The following is an 18338-nucleotide window of genomic DNA, read 5'->3' on the forward strand; positions in this document are numbered from 1 at the left end:
AAGTTTAAAAATTCCCCATATGTATCTGGATAAGATTTTTATGTTATTTTTTTCGTCTTGCCAGATTCAATGGGACAGAGTTCCAGTTAATAATATAATAGAAATATATTCCTTTGATCAAGTTTAGGTATATTACACAGAAGCAAACTGGAAAATGTGATCATTGACCCAAAGCTGTATGAAGTACATGTGGAAAGACTCTTTAACAAGCCAAGTGAGTCTTTTTTTGTAAGTATTTCTTTTATTTCTGTAGTACTATAACACAAATAAGGGCATCCAAATAACTTTTATTATTCATTTGTGTCTGGTTGCTCTTCTCTAATGTAAACAGTGCTCACCACTCCTTACACAACTTACATCCCCTTGAGCCTCAGTACTGTAATTAGTTTTGTTGCTTTTCTGAGCTTTTATTTATAGCTTCGCTTTAATTGCTGAAAGGCATTATTATTGACTTAGGCAAGGTTATCTGTTGCCCTTCTTATTATAACTTAAAAGTTCTCATGATTCTGCCCTGCTTACTGAAAGAAAAAAAAAATTCTTATTTTTTTGATGTGATTGTTGTTTGTACGTAGTCCCTGTGTTACACTGTGATCTAGCCCAAGTTCATCTCTTGATTCTTTGCTGTAATCAAAATAAGGACATCAGTGCACTGACTTCCAGCAGCTTTGTTAGGGACTGCATCCTGGCTGCATGCTGCTGCAACAGCATCCTCTGCTGGAGACTTGCTAAAGGAAAAATGCTTTGAAAGGGAAAGTAGGGTTGGTTTTCTGCATGATGCTGGAACCAAACTGAATGCTGTCCTTCCCTTGACTATACTGTGGAGAAACTAATTGCCTAAGATACTGGGGCAAGCGCTCATCCCTTTCTTGACTAAGATCTAGGGGAGCAGAAGCCTGCTAGTTCTTTTTAATAGTTATGCTGGTGATAGGGCCTGTGTTGTGCATTCTTTCTTTTCATCTGCAGCAATTGAAAGTTCCCAGTGGACCCCTGGGTCACTCTCCATTGGCTGTGCTCTGCTCTTTTTGCTTGCCACAGAGACACCTGAAAAGTTGCTCTGCAGCCACTGGCTCATTCAGAGTCAGGGGTAATTCTCACCAACTGAGTTTTTCATCAAGCTGATGCTTCTGTAATAAAATCAGCAATGTTTTGGGTTTTTTTTCTCAAGTGGCAGAAAAGACAAGGCAGCAGCCATTTCAAAAAGGTAAGCTTTAATTGTATTTAAAAATACCCATGTTTTAGTAGGCAGTTTCTCTACACAGCCACAGGCCTATGGGAGCAACCACACATCTGCAAGATGCAAACAACATCAGAGTTGTTAGAACTATAACCAGCCTGCTGCAAGGGGCGAGGTGGTAGGAACTAGCTTCTGGCTCATCTGTACCATTTTACAAGGAAAACGACTAATTCTCTTCCATAATATCAGATGCACGGCTCCCTTTGCAATGTGATTCCTTGTTTGAGGGTAACAAAGAGGTCCCTTCGAATTAGTATTGTTAGCGCTGTTCTGATGTTAAAGTACCAAGGATCATCTAAGACACAGGCTGATATTTAAATATTCATTCCTTGAGTAGCTTGTATAAATACCATTCAAGTCATTTGTCCCCTTCCTCTACAGTTCAGAGGTCTTCCAGTATGGGGTGGTTCTAGACCTCTGAATTGCAACACTCGGAGGGGAAGTGCCGAGGCAAACATTACATAAAATAAGCAGGGGCTGTACCCACTACCTACAGCGTTGAGAAAACGGCTCAGTTCTCATGCTTCTGTCTGACAGCAAGACAAAAAACTTTCTTTGTATAAACTCCAAGAAAGGAAGGAGGAGTAGCATCCTAGGTTCCAGTCATTAAAACACTTATCCTGGCTTCAACTTACAGTCCATTCTAGAAGGGCTTAAAATACTCTAATGTAAACAAAAAAGAAGAACAACCTAGTGATGGACCAGCCCAAGGCACCTGTTTATTACCACAATTAAACACTCCAATTTGAATGGCATGTTGCATTAACCAGGACCTGAAATCCTGGTTCACAGGCTTTTAGTACCCTCTGTTTTAGACGCGTATCATTGTTAAGTCAGTATGTTCCAGTCCCTTGGAAAAGACATCTACGTTGTCTTCTCCTGTAATCACTAGACCACTAGCTTTGGGGAGATTGAAAGGAGACAGCAACTAACTTAGAAATAGTAGCTGTGATGAGAGAATTTGGGTTAGTATGCATACTTTGTACCTATACTTTTGCCTTAGGACAGAGGGCTCCTGCCCTGTTATTCCAGAAACCACTGCCTTTCCACCTCCCAGAGCAAAGCACGCTTGTCCCTTGCATAGTCTGTCACCAAGAGGGCCACAGCTGCTCCTAGCTTTTTGCCCATTAACTTCAACAGTTCTTAAAATGGAAGAAGTATCACAGTAACACTGCTTTACAGAATAAGCTGTGCAGTAACCTACTCTCTTGGAAAGGTGATGGAAGTTTCTTCTGCCCTTAAGGATCCTGGTATAGGTGAGCTCATCTCCTATGACACACGTGACCATTGGCTCTAACATGTGTTGGAGTCACTACTTCGTATATGCTGGAAAAAAAGGTATGAGCATGTCTCTAAGACAAATCTGAACTCTAATTCAGTAAAATGCCTTTCACTAGTATGGTGCTTAGTTGTACTTGGTTCATGTAGCTTGGCCTAACCTTGCAGTGAGAAGACTTTTGCATTATTTAAATGTCTGGCATTTAAATAATGGTATCTGGTATCCCTTGTTCAGATTGAAAACCTAGCTTTTATTTCTTCCCAAGCTTTACCCTCCAATCCAGATAGTACAAGTAGTAGTGATTCATTACTTGATGATAAATTTCTAGTGCAACTTCAGTTAAGATGCAGTTGTGAAGCTTTTGTTCTCCTGTTTAAACTCAAGCAAGTACCAGCTGAGAACCTGCAGTGGCTATACTGTGACTTGGGTGGTAACAGAGGAACATACCAGGCTCTGTGTACAAGGCTACACATGGTTACTGTAACCACCACTCAACCTGGGCTCTGATCACAAGCAACTCACCAGAGGCATCACACCAAAGAAATTAAAGGCACCGCTGTAGAGGCAAAGTACTTCACATGGAGAAGAGGACTGTGTAGTCGTAGCAATATCCTACCTTATGCCACACTTTCCTCCCTCTTTTAATTCAGAATACACCAAGTAACTGTCTCCCTTCCAGCTGCTAGTATGCAAAAAAGCAACTCTCAAGTGCCAAGGAGGGGATCCTAAATATCTCCACTTAACTGTTTTATGTTGAATTACGTTCTCGCCTGGAAATACAAGATTCAGTTAAATTGGTTCCAAACAAAACCACCCTGCTGAACAAGCCTTCATGTCCCAAGCTGTAGCCATTTTTTTTTGGTATTATGTATCCATTTATCAAGGATTTTCCACACGTGGCAACAATAAAAGTAATGTCTATTAGAAAAAGAGAGTGCAAGTGGAAAGTTCTTTTGCAGCAAATCAAACAAGGAAGGGTTAGGAAAAAGAAATCTTTTTGTTGTTTTCTGTCTGGCAACTTCCTGACTTCTCTAGCAGTCGCCAGGCAAGAGGCTGTAGAGAAGCAAAATTACAATGAAGAACAAAATAGGCTGTAGCCATCCAGCTGGGATGTAGCATGGATGCTTTTATGGTAATCTCCTTGCTTTGATGCTTCTGCACCCACACTACTGCTAGCAACTAAAGCCCTAGTTTCTGGAAAGCAGAGGTGTAATACATGTCAAACAGTTATTTGAGGAGGTTCTGCTCAGTGGGCTCTAGCAGTGCTGTCTTGCAGACCTGATGTTCTGACAACTTGTGAACAGCGTGCTCTGATGCAGTCTGTTAGAAAGGCTCTGACTGCAAAAGCTGTAAAATTTCAATGACAAATTAAAGGTTTCTTCCTATTTAGTTCAGCAAAAGAACTACTGCCATCAAAGAGAATAAAAAGTCATTAATAGCTGACCACAACTAAACTGTGTAGCAAGCCTTTAAGAAAGTGAAAGGAAGAATTGCTAGAGACTAGCCTCAGTTCCTTTTTTTATAGCTGAAGGAAGTTCAGTAAGTGACAGCAATGCAGTGCCAGCTATACTTCCTCAGGAGTCTTCACTGCAGACAGCATGTTAAAACCAAAGTGGAAGTTAGAAAAAAGCATGGAGGCTGTGAGTCACTTTTATACTAGAAGTGTCAATTTAAAAACAAAGCCTTTTCGCAAGGAGGTCTGGTCTTTCCATCACATGACATTCAGCTCCATTTGTTCTCTTTCTTCATCTTTTTTTTTCCCCCAGCTTTCTAAGGATGAATACATTATGGTTGTAAGCAACTAGCAATACAAGCAGCAGTATGTGTTCTCCTGTACAAAAAAAAAAAAAAACATCCAAAGCCCTGAAAAAGCAGGCAGGGGAGCAACTGCTCAGAGACAGGCAGATCACAGGAACATAATATGCTGAAGCTCATACTAATTAACTGTGCAATAAGCTTTGTGAGACCCCTGGTCCCACACCTCACTAAAACCCCTGAATCCACAGCAAGCAAAACTACCCCTTTGCTGCAGACAGCTTTCAAGGAAAACAGGACATGCCAGCCTCCTTCCTTCCCGAGGGAAACAATCCATGGAGGGTCTGTGTGGGGACTGTTTGCTTCATGGTTTTAAAAAGAATTAGCAGGAGAGATTTTGGTGGTTCAGGCTCTGTCTTGTCCTATATAATGCTAGGATAAATGGCTACATCAGCTACAGTTTGCATTTCTACAAACTGCAGACAGGCTCCAAGGTGCCAAAGTCTATTGTGGTAGAAGCAGCCAGCTCACTATAGCCACAGTTCAGGAAGAAGTTAGCTCAAAGCTGATGCTACTACTGGCTGAAGGACTCTGCACAAAGCAGTACATCACACCTAGAACCCACAGTACCATTTGTGGATTTTGCATGGCGAGGGGATTACGCTTTAGAGGGACAGCCCTCCTGAAGGGAACCGCTGGCCCTGCATGAACTGAACCCTATCCTTTCCACAGCACAAGAATGAGAAACACTATTCATCTGGTTCAACAGCTTCTCTGCCCAGGAGAAAGAAAAAAAAAAAAAAAAGGCTTGCTGTTAGACATTGCTTCTAGCAGCTGTGACAGTTAAAAACACCAAACTCTAAGGGAACCTCCTGCAAACTGCAAAGCTGTTCCAGCTGAAAGGTAACATACAGCTCTCTGTCTCACATAAAGCCAAGGACAGTGGCAGGCAGTCCTGAAGGCTGCTTGACAAAGGAGGGTCAGCAGACAAAGTTAAAGCAAAGAAGTGACAAATAACAGTCTGCTATAAAGGCAGAGCTAGTGACATTAGTTAGAGCATACTTATTCAACCCAATCCTGCCCAGCAGCATCTGAGCTGAGGCTGGACAGCACAGCAACTGCAAAGTGGCTTAGTGATGTTGGCCCCTGTTAAATAGGAGCCCATCTTGCTGGTCTGAAGATTTTGAACCAAAGCTGCAGGTGTGATACAACTGAAAACCAGAGGAAGCAGAAGGAGGGATTAAGTAGAGATGGTCCTCTTCTCCAGCTATGAAATAGGCAGGTATAGTCTTTGCCAGTTTATACCACCTCAAGTGCTGGAAGTGAAACCATGCCACTCCAGTAAGTAAAGTCATAAGATCCTGTAGCACCCCCTTATCCCAAACTTGCTTCTGCCATTGACAAGGAAGGGTGGCTTTATTCCAACTCAGCTGCTAAAAGTTGGGTGAGGGGTGTTTAAAGGAGTCCTGGTTTTTATCATTGGTTTAACTGTCCCCACCAATAAACATGGTAGGACAGGAGATATTTTATGAGACTAGGCTAGTAACAGCCTGTGCTGACGCTCTCGTCGGTCCCCAAGTGGAAGAGGGGATGATAGGAGGGTTTTCCAGTCAAGTCTTGAGAGCTCAGCTACAGCATTTCACATTGGTCCCCATCAGACAAAGTGCTTTCCTGAAGTCTTCAGCCCTCAGGTATCCAGGCTAGGCCAGAACCTAGCTATCACTGGCAACAGTGAGGATTGGTGCAAAAGTGCCACTGGTCTTATCTAAACACAACAAAAAAAAACATAAATGAAAGAGGAGGGGAGACAAAACCAACCAACCAAACAAAACCTGGAAGAGGTACTCATTAGGAAGTTGAGAGGGAGAAAATAAAATCACATTTTGTTTTAAAATTATAAATACTCTCCTTATGAAGTTATTAAATAAAATTAGATCCGTCCAGTGGCTGCAGTGAGTTCCAGTGATCCTCCTAAGCAATGTCTGGTAGTCTTTAAAAAGTGATCTTTGCTCCCCATCTCTCTTGCCCTCGGTTTAAGTGCAGCAGGGGTTGTCAATGACTAGCATAACATCAATGCCATATACTTCCAGCAGGTCCATAAGGAAACTTCGATCCCCTTGGGGATCCAGGCCCATGCCTCGTGCGTGGTCAGCTGTCAGTGTCTTGTCCTGGCTGGCCGACACCTCCATCAGCGTCTGAAATATGCGGTTGTTCTGCTCCATGAAAAACCTATAGGATAAAGTCAGCTAAGATTATGACACCGGACCCCAAAAAAGATAGCATGTTTACCAAACAGGTAGCGGAGTCTCAGAACTGCATTTAACCCTCTTTAATCACAGATCCCACCTTCTTAGGTGACACTATAGTGTGTTTCCATCCACCCTATGGATGACCCAAAATAAACAAAGATAAAGCAGTAATTTGTAATTTACAGTGGTACTTCTGTCTGGTTGATTTATGGTAGGCATTTAACTCTTCAGAAGAAAGCCACGTTATCAGCTAATATGTACTTTGTGGTAGCCAGGTGGATGCATCAGACTTACAGCTCCCATAATGCAAAGGAGGAAGCAGTGTTGTCATCCATCTAGTAAGTCACTGGGTAAATAAATTCTCTGCTACTGGCACACAACAACAGCAGTGAGAGCTACTTCTTACCTAGGGCTTTCCTAGGAACATGCAAGGCTGTTTAGAAAGAGCTCTGACTACATTGTGCGGCTTAACGATCAGAGCTCTGCCCTGACAGCCCTTCATCCCATTACTTCTCACCTGCTGCAGAACGTGAACAATAGCAGCAGGCAGTGAAGGTGGCAAAGGTGTGGTTTTAATCTAATTTCTATAAAATTAGAGTCTGTACCTCAGACTCTCTACACCCAGTTCTGGTTCCTCTGTTTGCCAAGTACAAAGCCAGCCACATAAATAGGCCAGTCCTTCACGCACAGGTCTTATCTCCACACTGTACCTTCCCCAGCATGGTACAGTGCCTGCTTCCCACACATTGTCCCTTCCTGAGCCAAATGTTCCGGCATGAAAAGCTCTATAGTGCTTATGTTTTCAAAAATGGGAGGGGATTCTTGGATTTCTCATTGTATTTTTAAAATTCCCTTCTCCCTCCTAACATTTAAGAGATCCCAGCAGAGATTAATATGGCTGCATTTGGCTTCTCAAATTGAAAAGAAAATATCTGAAGAGGAAGAGCCAGTTTGGTTCTTGGATCCCTAGAAGAAGACAGTTGGCTATGGAATTACATTAACCATGATGTTTCATAATATGCCAAACCAGTGCAACATGAAATCGGTGAAAGAGGCTCCCTAACAGTGACCAACTAAGTACTAAAAGTAGCCACTCACAAGATGAAAAGGTCCTCTTCACAGGAGCTACAATCCTCACCCACTTCTTGAGAATACATTAACATCTGCCTGAGAGAAGGGAGACAGATTAAATGCACATATCTCCAGTGAACCTCAAAGCATTATGAGAAGACAAGTATTACAACTAAAAACTTCACATCCATTTCTCGGAGACCAATCAGATTAACACTGTTGCCCCAGTATCTGAGGCAACAGGGTAGTCTTTCTAAGACACTGGACTAGAAATCAGGCTATGTTTTCAGTTCTGCTGCTGATCAGTGGTGAACTAGTGGTGAGTCACAACCTCTGCTTCTCTTCCTGCCCTCTATCTGCTCCATCAGCTCACTGGCAGAGTAATCATCTGTGTGCAGAGTGCCTAGGGGCTCTCATACCAGTCAGCTACAGTGCAGTCAGAATCTCAAAGAAATGAGCTGAAGCAGTGGGAAACTTTGAAAATACTAAGACAAGAAGGAAGGTACAAAGGTGCTGCGTCCTCTTTATCCCACATTGCGCTGCTCTCCCCTCAGGACCAGGACCACCCAGATGTCTATTATTACCTCTGGTCATTGAGACGCCGGTACTTCTCCTTGTCAGCATTGTTAATTTTCAGGAGTGGTTGCAGATGTTCGTGATGTGTCTTCACATTCTGGTTGTCCACATAGACATCATAGAGATCCCGTTTCTCCTCAAAGATCTTTTCTGTTGTACCTGCCAAAATCAAAGAAGATTTTCAGAGCAGCATGTTGCTTTCCCAGCAGACCAAATGTTCACTCCTGCTTTCGTAGTTAGTCATTCCACGTACATCCCATTTCTCATCAGTTTTATTCCACAGTCTGGTGTCTCAAGGTACTTTGCAGCCTCAAGTTAAAAACACCACGCCTAATCCATCATACTTACAGGCCACATATGATACTTCTGTCTCCAGCATTTCTATGTCTGCCACATTCACATAGAAGAATGGTTTGGACTCTGGGACAGTTCCTCCAAGACCAGGTAGAGAAACATTGGCAAGGCAGCAGCAGCAATACACTGTGGACAAGAGAAGTACATCCTGAGATGCTTTCAATATTCCCTCAAGGGCATTCTGAACCCCGCTTACCCAGTTCTCCTGCATGGTTCTATGAAGACAATGGTTAGAGCTTTCAAATGCCCCTGAACACTAGAACTTCTCAAGTGGGGACACCCTATTTTGGATAGGAAATAATCAGTTTTCCCGTAGGAATCCCATGTTCTAGGTTCCACAAATTCATTCAGCACTCTTATTGTCCTGTGTTGACAGGAACTGTGTTTGACAGTTCCAGGTTATGTTCTTACCCAAAAGGCCTGAAGAAAAGTATTTTGTAGGAAATGGGTAAATGCAGGCTGAACGGTATCTTCACAAGGAATGGTTGTGATGGATTTTGAAGAGCTGCACGATGTCTGTCCCCTCAATACCCACACAGATTTCTGCAGTGCTTCAGCCTACTAGATCAGAGCTCTGCAGTGTCCCTGGAAACATACCTCTATAGCAGACAACTCCAACTGGGGGCGGTGAAAATATCAATATGCGCTTGCGCAGAAGGGCAAACTTCCAGAGGACGAGGATCTGCTCACCAAAGAATTTGATGAACTGAGACATACAGCCAGCAGGGTGTGTGATCTGCAGGTGGAGGGAAAGGGAAGAAAACAGCTCGGAGGTGAAACAGGGACACATGCACAGATGCTAAGTCTAAATGTGGGAGCAAGACCAGCACGCAGCAGTGACAGAGAACTGCAGCTTGTAAGAGCTCAAGTAACAAAATTTGACTTAAAGCAGCCTACAAAGCGCTGGAGTGGTTGCTTATATAAAGAAGTATGAGACAGCAGCAAAGAACAGCAGCACACTGCCCATTCCTGCAAGCCTCAGAGCACCTGCCTCACCTTCATCTCTGGGTACATATATCTGTGGATGGACGGCAGCCAGTGGACAGGTTGCTGAGAGGTGGGGGTGCCCTTGCTATCAGGGAGAACTCCTTTCTTGTCATCATAAAATGCCTCTAGATGGGAGTAGTGCCCTGGCATCTCCAGCTGGTGCCTGGAAAAGAACGGAAAAAAAAAAAGGAAAAAAACCGAGATCTGTAGTGTCTGCAAACTTATTCAGTGCCTTGCCCCCAACCAACATCTGCTTTCTCAGCTAGCAAAGGAGCCCTGGGTGCCTCGGTTGCACAGACTTATCCAGGAGGGCAGCCGAAGTGTCAGGAGTAACACCAGCTTTCAGTGCAGCCAGAGAACACGGGCATGACCGAAGCAGGCAGCGAGCTGATGTCTGCATAGTACTGATCCTGTTTTAAATATGCTCAGGTAGGAACAGCTTCTTCTACCATCACCATTTTCTCTGCCCAGTCCACTCAAAACAGCTGAAAGACACACCTAGGACACTGTCGTAGGTTTAGAAGCCTTTTCTAAGCCCTTAGTAAAATGGTTTTTAGGAGAAAAGGGGAACTTCTTGTCCTCTCAGCTCCCCTTGACACTTACGTCCACTCAGAATAAGTAGCATTTGGATAGCATTTGACTAGCCTGTTAGCAATGAACAGACTGCTGCTAATCAGTTCCTTGTCTCCTTCCCATTGTGAACCTGTAACTCTTTCTGGAGAGGTAGTCATTCAAGGAAATTGTAGCTCAGTGTTGTAGCCAAGTTTTCACTCACACCTAAAACTGCTCTCCATCAAGGCCATGTTACCTGTCCCAGGCAGGGAGTGGCCAGTCCCATTCCCAAGGGCACTTACCTGACCTGGTTCTCCAGGAAGTGCATGTACCTATACAGCAGGGTGTAGGAAGGGGAGAGAATCCCCACGGACTTCATGCGGGCACCACGCTCTAACTCGCTCTCCACAGGCATGTTGGCAAAGCAGGCCAGGCCAAAACAGAGCCCTTTCCGGAAATAACTGAGGACAAATGTTGTGACAGAAAGGTTAGTGTTAAAAAGAGGGAAGAGGAAGAAGTAAAGGTAACTGACTGCTACAAAATACTGATCTGGGAACACAGTTCTTTAGGAAAACCCCTGAAATCCCACCCTGCTATATGAAAGGCTGAAGGCAGGCCTCGGGTGTCCTAGTCTTCTCAGAAACAAGACGGGACATTTCAGGGAAGAGTTCCCAGTGCCTTTACCACTAAAGCCCCTGCCACCCATCCCACAGGCTGATAAGGAACACAGGTAGGGAAAGAACTTGGAAGGAAGACTAACAGAGGATGCAGGACTCAGTCAATGCAGTGTCCTTCTTCCAAGGCAGAAGAGCCTGCAGTGCATGAAGTTGTGAGTATAGTCTAGCTACCTGGTCATATTGTGGGTGCCAGCACGTTGAAACTTACTCTAGCTGAGTGCAAGGGTTCAGTTTGCATGCCTTTGAGAAAGTAACTGTTATACCTGACCAAAAGGAATTGTGACACTGCAATTCATTGCAAAATATTGCTGCATTGCAACACAGTAGAAGGATGGGAACACAGAAAATTCTAAGTTTATCTCTTTCCATGGAAGGAAGGAGCTAGCAAAGAAGAAAGTGAACAACAACATTTAAAGGATCCAAAAGCACTGGCAGAATTAAGAACCTTTTTCTAAGTCCAGTGCCTGCAAAATCCTTCCCATTTCAGTTCTGCCATTCTTTCCCCCTCACCCTAGGCATCTGCTGACAGTCCCAACAGCAGCAGCGCAGTATGATTTGCCCAATACGCCATAAAATTTGCACAGTACTGAGAAGCTGCCCTGCCCCGTTCACCAGTTGACCTCCACAGCTAAAGCCGTCATACAGCAGGTCCCCCACAACTAGCTAGTACTCGATACAATGTTCAGAGTATCTGAAGAGTATCTTTGGCTCAGCTAGATACAGTTCAGCAGCACTTTTATGCAGGAACATAACTTTCTAGATGGTATTGTTCCTGCATGTTCTGAGTTAAGGGATGGTGGTGTAGATGTATAGCTAAGAGAAAGCAGAAGTAATATAGCTCAGGCATACTCACATGAAATCTGACTGGATTTTGTGGGACCCGCTTGCCATGGATTTGAATTCCACACCTTCCAAATCAATATCTTGGGGTAAACACCACTCCACCATGTTGCCTGCAGGGAAGCAAATTTATTTGAGTAAACGTGGACACAGTACTCATTTCTAAAGGGCAAACACCAGCAACAGCAAATTGTTGCTTTTACATCACTGGGATGCCAGTAACAGTGCACTGACGCAACTCTTGAACTCCTAAATTGTCATGGACAGTAGCTGACATACTGTACTCCACACATCTCTTGCAAACGTTACTTGTTGCAGCACAACACCCAGATATTGCAGAACTTGTGGAGCCATTTCTGACGCTAGGGCTGGTTTGTGGGTGCACCCTTTATACCATTAATTACAGAGCAGCTGACAGTGGATGAGCTGTGGTATTAACGCTGTTCCATCCAGGCTGTTGACATGAGTATCTGACACAGAAAAAAACACAAAGTATACAGTGCTGCTCTTTAGGCTGAGTTTCTGTGATAGCTTATACCACCACCAACATCCTCCTCTGGCTATGCTTGGTAGGGCTGGTCAAACAGGAACCCCTAAGCCAGTATCCCAACGATCACCACTTCTCCCTGGAATCTCTCATATTTCATTTAGGATAGGAGGAGCTAACTATATGGAGGCTGAGGTGATCCAAAGTACTGCAATATGTTTGTGCATGCTAGAATAACCAAACGAAAAAGCTCATAGATTACAAGCTAGATCAAGATTAGCAAACATCTGTCACCTGCCAACCCAACCAGAAAGCGTGCAGTTGTTCAGTGGAAAAGGGCACCTGGGGAGCCTGATCCTGGAACAGATGTTATCAGAGAAGTCACAAAACGTCCCTAAAGCTGATGATGTCCTGCCCTGCCGCTGGCCAGTTTACCACAGACAAAAAGGGTGACTTCTCACGCTTTCCCACGCCAGCACTTCAGAGCCTAACCCGCTCACCTGGACATTCCCACAGCACCGAGATGTACTCCAGGTTTACCCACTGAGTTTCTGTTCTATCAGCCTGCCCACAGCAACAGCATTTGAAGTAACGTGACTTCATTTTAACAACAAAGCAAACAAATATTCTCCAGTACAAAGCAACGGCAGATGCACTGTGACGATGCTTTCTGCTGCTACGGTCCTTCTGCCGCCCTTTGGGGTAAGCAACCCAGCTGTGCTTGCACAGACAGCGTACTCGTGGAAGGGCCTTACATTCAGCTGAGACTTTTGGAGATATTTAAATACGAGGCCTCGTTTCTGAAGCCTGTCTGTTGTGTCATTACTCATACTGCACAAGTATATGCATGCACTCTTGCATAGGAATCAGGCTTAGCTACTGACATTTAAATAGGCTATTTTTCTTCTCACATAGACACCGCATTCAGCAGACCTCCCCCAACCCTGCCTGGCAAGGACTTCAAAGAAACAACAGCGTTAAGCGTGGCAACGGGAGAGGTTTTGCATCCAGCTAACCACTTCTAGTCCACCAGCAGACCTCTCCCGCAGAGTCAAGCTGGCCGGCGAGCAGCGGCAGCCTCGTGACCCCGAGCACAGCTCTGTGCAATCACACGCGAAACCACAGAGCCCCGCTGTAAAGCGTCTTCGCCTCTGAGGCGTGTGAAAGGCTGGCAGAGAAAGCCAGTGACATCATGTCAGCCTGCGCGGTCCCCTGTAGGTTTTGCATATTACATATAGATGCTGGCTTTTGTTGTTGGGGGGTTTTTGTGTGTGTGTTTGGCTTTCTTTTTAAAGGCACAAGACCCTTCCTTCAAAGAGCCGGGAAGTCAGCTCTTAAGACTGTTACCTCTTAACCACAAAACCGTGGTTGTGGCCAAATCTGCTTTTAAGTCTTGCGTTGCAAAGAATCACTTACTGGTCATTACCTATAGAATATACGCAAGAATGCCATCGAGCAGGGGAAACTGTTTGATTTTGTTCAGTTTAGTCACAAACACTACATCAGGTATAACACCCATTACAGAGGTGTTGAAGTGGACGTGGCCCCAACAATGTCTGTTCTGCAGCAGTGAGTAGGGAAAAAGACGCCTCGAAACAGCTCCTTACCCTACGCCGAACCATAAAACCAACTCGCATATCATGCAGATATTTTTTTTTCTGGGATTTGTCACAAGCAACCCACACCTGTGCTCCTGGCAGCTCCTCACGTCACCTTGCCCTTGGAACATACAGGCGACGTGGCAGTCGGAGAACAAACGCAGAGATAAAAAAAAGAAAGTTGGTCTGGCGAAACAGTAGAACAAACAAAGGAGAGACTTCACCCAGATGCAAAAGCGACTGCCAGCCTGCCCCAGGAACCAGAGGAGGGAGGAGGGAGCAATGTTGTAGAAAAACAGGAAGCATTGCCCTTCCCCATGCAGAAAGCAGCTCTCATGCACACAGGAAACTTTCCAAGTGAAAGTCACCCAGCATTTAGAGAGCTGATGAGACATTTTGCTGAGAGTCAGATCTGCAGATCTAGAGCTCTCTTGGGAGCTATCTCCCAGCCCCAGGCCAGGTCAGAAACAGCACTCTCAGGTTTTGGTGTGCAAAGTTAAGGAAGTTCTTCCTCTTTCTCTTGTATTTTCTCTCCCCTGGATTTTTGTATCCTTACAGAAATGATGATGGCACTAGCATTTGGTGGTCATCACCTGTCCCTCCTCACTATTAGATGTTTTTGAAGATCTTTAGGGTCCCCAGCCACACAATGCTACTGTGTTGTGCCAGGACATGAGAAGCACAAACTGTGACCTAGCTGTCACACTGGCTTCTGCATGGAAGAAATGCAAGACAGAAAACCAGAATATTTGCATGTTCACTGGTGCAAAACAGATTACTTCCCTCTCTTCCCTCCTCGTCTCCCCACCCTTTAAGCCAACAGACTGTGTGGGACCTCCACAAGGTTGACTATCATCATCTCCGTCACAGAAAAATGGGCTAAGAAGGTTCAGCCTCTTTTCAACTATTCTGATCTGAGAGCGTTGATGTGGTCATGGACTTTGCTTCATCTTTATTTCCCTCTGAAAGGAAAATTTATTGTTCTTTTTTTTTCCCCACGTGCTTTACCCAAGACAAGTGTGAGTCTCGGAAAGCAAGTGTGCTCGAGCCTAATGCCATGTTAGTCACACCAACCAGATGTATCCCCATTGCTGCCCAGGATAGTCTTGGGTCTTCTGTTACTACCTGCCCAAGGGAACACCCACACTAGGAAATTCAGCCACCTCGTTAAAGCCCCTTGTGACTGTGCTTTTTAAGGGGCAGTGTTTGCGCAGACCTGGTGCTCGTGCTTTTTGAAGTGTCAGAGCATTCCCAACTGGTCACTCCCTGAAGGAGAGGACTGCCAAAGGACAGGGAGCAATGAGAAGATGGCATGGTTGGCTCCCAGGCTGCCCCCATTCTGCACTTAATTTACAGTTCACTTCCTGCATTAGTGCAAGAGCCATCTTTGTAATAGCAGTGAAAAGAGCTCCTTCTCCAGTACCGCAAGGTTCACCATGCTGGAGGTGGCGACAGCAACACTGATTTAGAAGCTGCCTCTGGCTCTTATGTTTGGCCACTCACATGAGCATCAACAGACTGCAACAGTGGCCTGGCAACCCCATAACCTACCTTTGCGAACCCATCACATGCAACACCTAGATACACTGAGCTTGTCTGCCTCAAGCCCTTGTAAATTTAGGAGTAAAGCTGTTATGTTCTTTATTAGCACAGTAATCACCTCATTCTTCTACAGTAAAACATCTCTCACCCAACTGCTTGCCTGTATTTGAGTAGACATTACCTGGCATAACTACTGTCCCAGCCACCACCAGATATTCTGCCTTTCACGTGCTTAAGCAAGCTACCGAAGGAGGTCTGCTGTGCTTTTCCTGGACAGGATCAAGCAGGTTTCCAGCTCAGACACTGATTGGATGATCTCCTTTAAGTCACACGCAACCTTGATGAACATTACAGAAGTCTTTCACGCTGTCTGATGTGGTTCACCCAGGAATTCTCATATCCTCTTCCTGACCCTGGCAAGTCCACACCACTGCAGCTTCAAGATCTCTTTTTCCAAGTCCACATCCTCCATAGGGCACTTTGCCCTCCACCTGTGAAGCTGACACTTGTTGATATGCTCCTCACAGTCCTGTCATGTTCCTTACATTCAACATCAGTGCTGAGTAGCAGTGGAAGGCTGAATCTTCCTGGACTTGACAGACTACTCCAAGGCTGATAACACCCAGCATTAACTGCTCATCAGATGTGAGAAGAGCTGTTTCCCAACTTTCCCTGGACTTCGTTCAAAGCAACAGCTGGTTCAGAGAAACTCCCGAGAAAGCTCAGCTTTCTGCCAACCAAGAAAATCTCACCGTTTTGTAGAAGGCATATGCTCTCAGATTGAAAGACAAATTGAAAGGCAACCTACTGTTGCTGCAGTTGTCCAGACTCTTCCATGTTTTGGACACTTATGAGAAACATCTCCCCTTTCCATCTCCTCTTGAAAAGATGTTATCCAGTCTCATTTTGGATTTTGATGAGTCAAGAGCCTCTGACCTCTACACTGAAGACTCTCTCTTGTGCAGCATGAAATGGGCAGCTTCTCGAAAGCCCTTTGGTGTTTCAGGACACAGTGGCCACACTGTTTGGCAGTGTGCATTTCTGACAGCGCATTTCACTTGGGGCTCCATTCTCTTCCCTACTTCCTTGGGATTTTCAGTTTAAGACCAGGATTCAGTCTTCACTTTCAGGGCGCTCTTGTGAGCATGATGTTCATTACATCCCCCTTCCCAGCTCTCACTTCCACTGAAAAAAAAACCCACCATGCTCTTTCCTGGCTCTAGTATTTTTGCTATGGATTTGCTAAGAAAGTGCCTGTCTATGGAGAAAAGAGGAGTTTGCTCCCACATCTGGATGCAAATGGGTTCCTGGCTCTCCCAAGCTACTTCTTAAACTTTCTGATTGCAACAAGCCTTTCAGCTATGCCCTGCTCTTGTCTTTGCACCTCAAGTGTGCACCGGGCAGCCAAAAGACCCAGTGATCTGTCTGGGGACACATCAGACTCCTAAGCACAGTACCTGCATTAATAGAAGCGGGGCGGGTGCTAACTTCCTGTCGGTGTCATAACATCCTGTTGTGTGGATACCGACAGAGCGGCAAGACTGGGAAAACAAAGTTAAGATGTTTTCTGAAACGTTGATTCGCACACTTGAAATGAACAACCTGTGTCAGTAAAAGAAGCAGTACAACATCGGCAGTGCCAAGAGAGCTGGATATGGCAATGAAAGGTGGAAAATACGTCTCCTTGCTCCCCTCCTCTGCCCTCCTGGGTCACAGCACTCCAGAACACTAAGAGTCCCAGAGATCCCACCAGCGGCCGGCCTCTAAACACACGAGTCGCCAAGAAATACACAGTCGAGCTGCTGCTGCTGCTGGGGATCACGCCCTGCCTGCCAGATTTACGCCAGCCGTAACCACCATCCGTCACCGACAGCTGTGGGCAGGTCTGCGCCTGGCTGGGGAGCCGGAAGGATGCTCTTGAGATGCTGCCACAACAGGTTGGTGCCCCCCAGGCAGGGGCGCAGCACTGGGCAGATGCCTGGGCGCTGTGAGGGGTGCACGGGGTGTCCCCAGGATCCCTGTCCCATGTCGGGTAGAGTTACCCCCGTCCCTGCCCGGGCCACCGGCTCTCCTCGCTGCGGCCCCTTCCTCCCGTCAGAAGTTCTCGGCGGGATGGAGACCCAGTGCAGCCCCCTTTACACCCTGTTTTCGGCATCCCCCCATCCTGGAACACAGGGCTCCCCGGGAGGCCGGCTGGGACCGGACAGCCGTGCCGTCAGGCAGCGGTCTCCCGTGGGGGGCAGGGGGCAGCCCCGCTCCCGCAGGCCGCTCTCCGCCGGGGTCCGCCGCCGGCTGCCCCCAAACGCGGCCCCCGCAGCCCGGCCCCGGCCCGCATCCATCTTACGCCACTGGCACCGGGAGCCCCAGGCCCGGCCACCGCAGGCCCCGGCCCGCCCGCCCCCGCCGCCTACTCACCCGTGCGGGGGTCGAAAGTGACCACGAAGACGGCCACGATCTGGTCCTCCTCCGCCTCCGCCCGCCCGGGCCCCGGCCCCGCCGCCTCCGCCGGCCCCTCGCCGCCCCAGGGAGCCGCGCTCCAGCTGCCACCGAGCCGCCGCCCGCTCCCGCCGCCCGCCTCGGCCGCGGGCGGCGGCGCCGAGACAGCGGGGCCCTCGGCCCAGAAGAGCAGCGGCGCCTCGTCTGCGCGCTCCACCATGGCCGCGGCTGCCCGCCCGCACGGCCCCGCGCCGAGCCGAGCCGCGCCGAGCCCCGCCGCACCGGCGGGGGGCGGGGACGCCGCCGGGGCGGGGACGGGAAGGCCACGCCCCCAAGGCCGGCGCGGTGGGGCCGGGTAGGGAGGGGAGGGGCGTGCCGTCGAGGGTGGGCGGGGCGTGCCGCCGAGGGGCGGGGCTCCCGACTTCCGTACCAGCTCCCGGAGGAGGACGAGGGGCTCCCTAAGGAGCAGGGCACCCGCCTCCCCCTCTTCACTTCTTCCCCGGGGTCAGGGCCGGCTGCCTCTCTTGTGCCCCCCCCCCCCCCCCAGCCTGGCACTCTGATGTAGACCAGTTGCCTTTTTGAGCGGGAACGCTGAGGGGGGCCCTGTCGAGCCCGTCCAACGGGGTGACCCTGGGGAGTTGAGCAGAGCAGCCGTGGGGCCAGGAACGGGGCAGACTCCTCCACCCCTAAATTGCTGCGGT

The 18338-nt window shown here is 47.1% G+C and overlaps 1 protein-coding gene across 2 annotated transcripts; it reads right to left on the reverse strand.

Annotated features, from left to right (window-relative positions):
• Nucleotides 1–219: 219 nt before the first annotated feature.
• On the reverse strand, nucleotides 220–17857 carry DENND11 (DENN domain containing 11). 2 transcript variants are annotated; one of them, XM_086754891.1, is made up of 10 exons: nucleotides 16659–16679; nucleotides 13747–13780; nucleotides 11588–11687; nucleotides 10360–10518; nucleotides 9515–9668; nucleotides 9116–9254; nucleotides 8513–8644; nucleotides 8173–8323; nucleotides 7616–7684; nucleotides 220–6497 (listed from the first exon to the last, which is right to left on the reverse strand). In XM_086754891.1, the coding sequence occupies exons 3-10, from the start codon at nucleotides 11680–11682 to the stop codon at nucleotides 6302–6304; spliced, it is 1095 nt and encodes a 364-aa protein (XP_086611017.1). In that variant the 5' UTR covers nucleotides 11683–11687; nucleotides 13747–13780; nucleotides 16659–16679; the 3' UTR covers nucleotides 220–6301. The 2 variants fall into 2 exon arrangements, with proteins under 2 accessions (XP_086611017.1, XP_086611007.1); XM_086754881.1 differs by lacking the exons at nucleotides 13747–13780; nucleotides 16659–16679 and adding an exon at nucleotides 17617–17857.
• Between the last annotated feature and the right edge of the window lie 481 nt (nucleotides 17858–18338).

This window comes from Chlamydotis macqueenii, chromosome 1 (assembly GCF_036417535.1).
Source record: "Chlamydotis macqueenii isolate bChlMac1 chromosome 1, bChlMac1.mat, whole genome shotgun sequence".
Taxonomy (NCBI): domain Eukaryota; kingdom Metazoa; phylum Chordata; class Aves; order Otidiformes; family Otididae; genus Chlamydotis; species Chlamydotis macqueenii.

Excerpts from the sequence above, each read along its gene's own strand:
- DENND11 (XM_086754881.1), bottom strand. The coding sequence starts at position 17,857 with ATGGTGGAGCGCGCAGACGAGGCGCCGCTGCTCTTCTGGGCCGAGGGC. Across the intron at positions 10,519-11,587 it reads AAAATCCAGTCAGATTTCAT|TTATTTCCGGAAAGGGCTCT; the intron begins GTGAGTATGCCT and ends ATTTGTCCTCAG. Across the intron at positions 7,685-8,172 it reads CGGCGTCTCAATGACCAGAG|GCAGATGTTAATGTATTCTC; the intron begins GTAATAATAGAC and ends CCCTTCTCTCAG.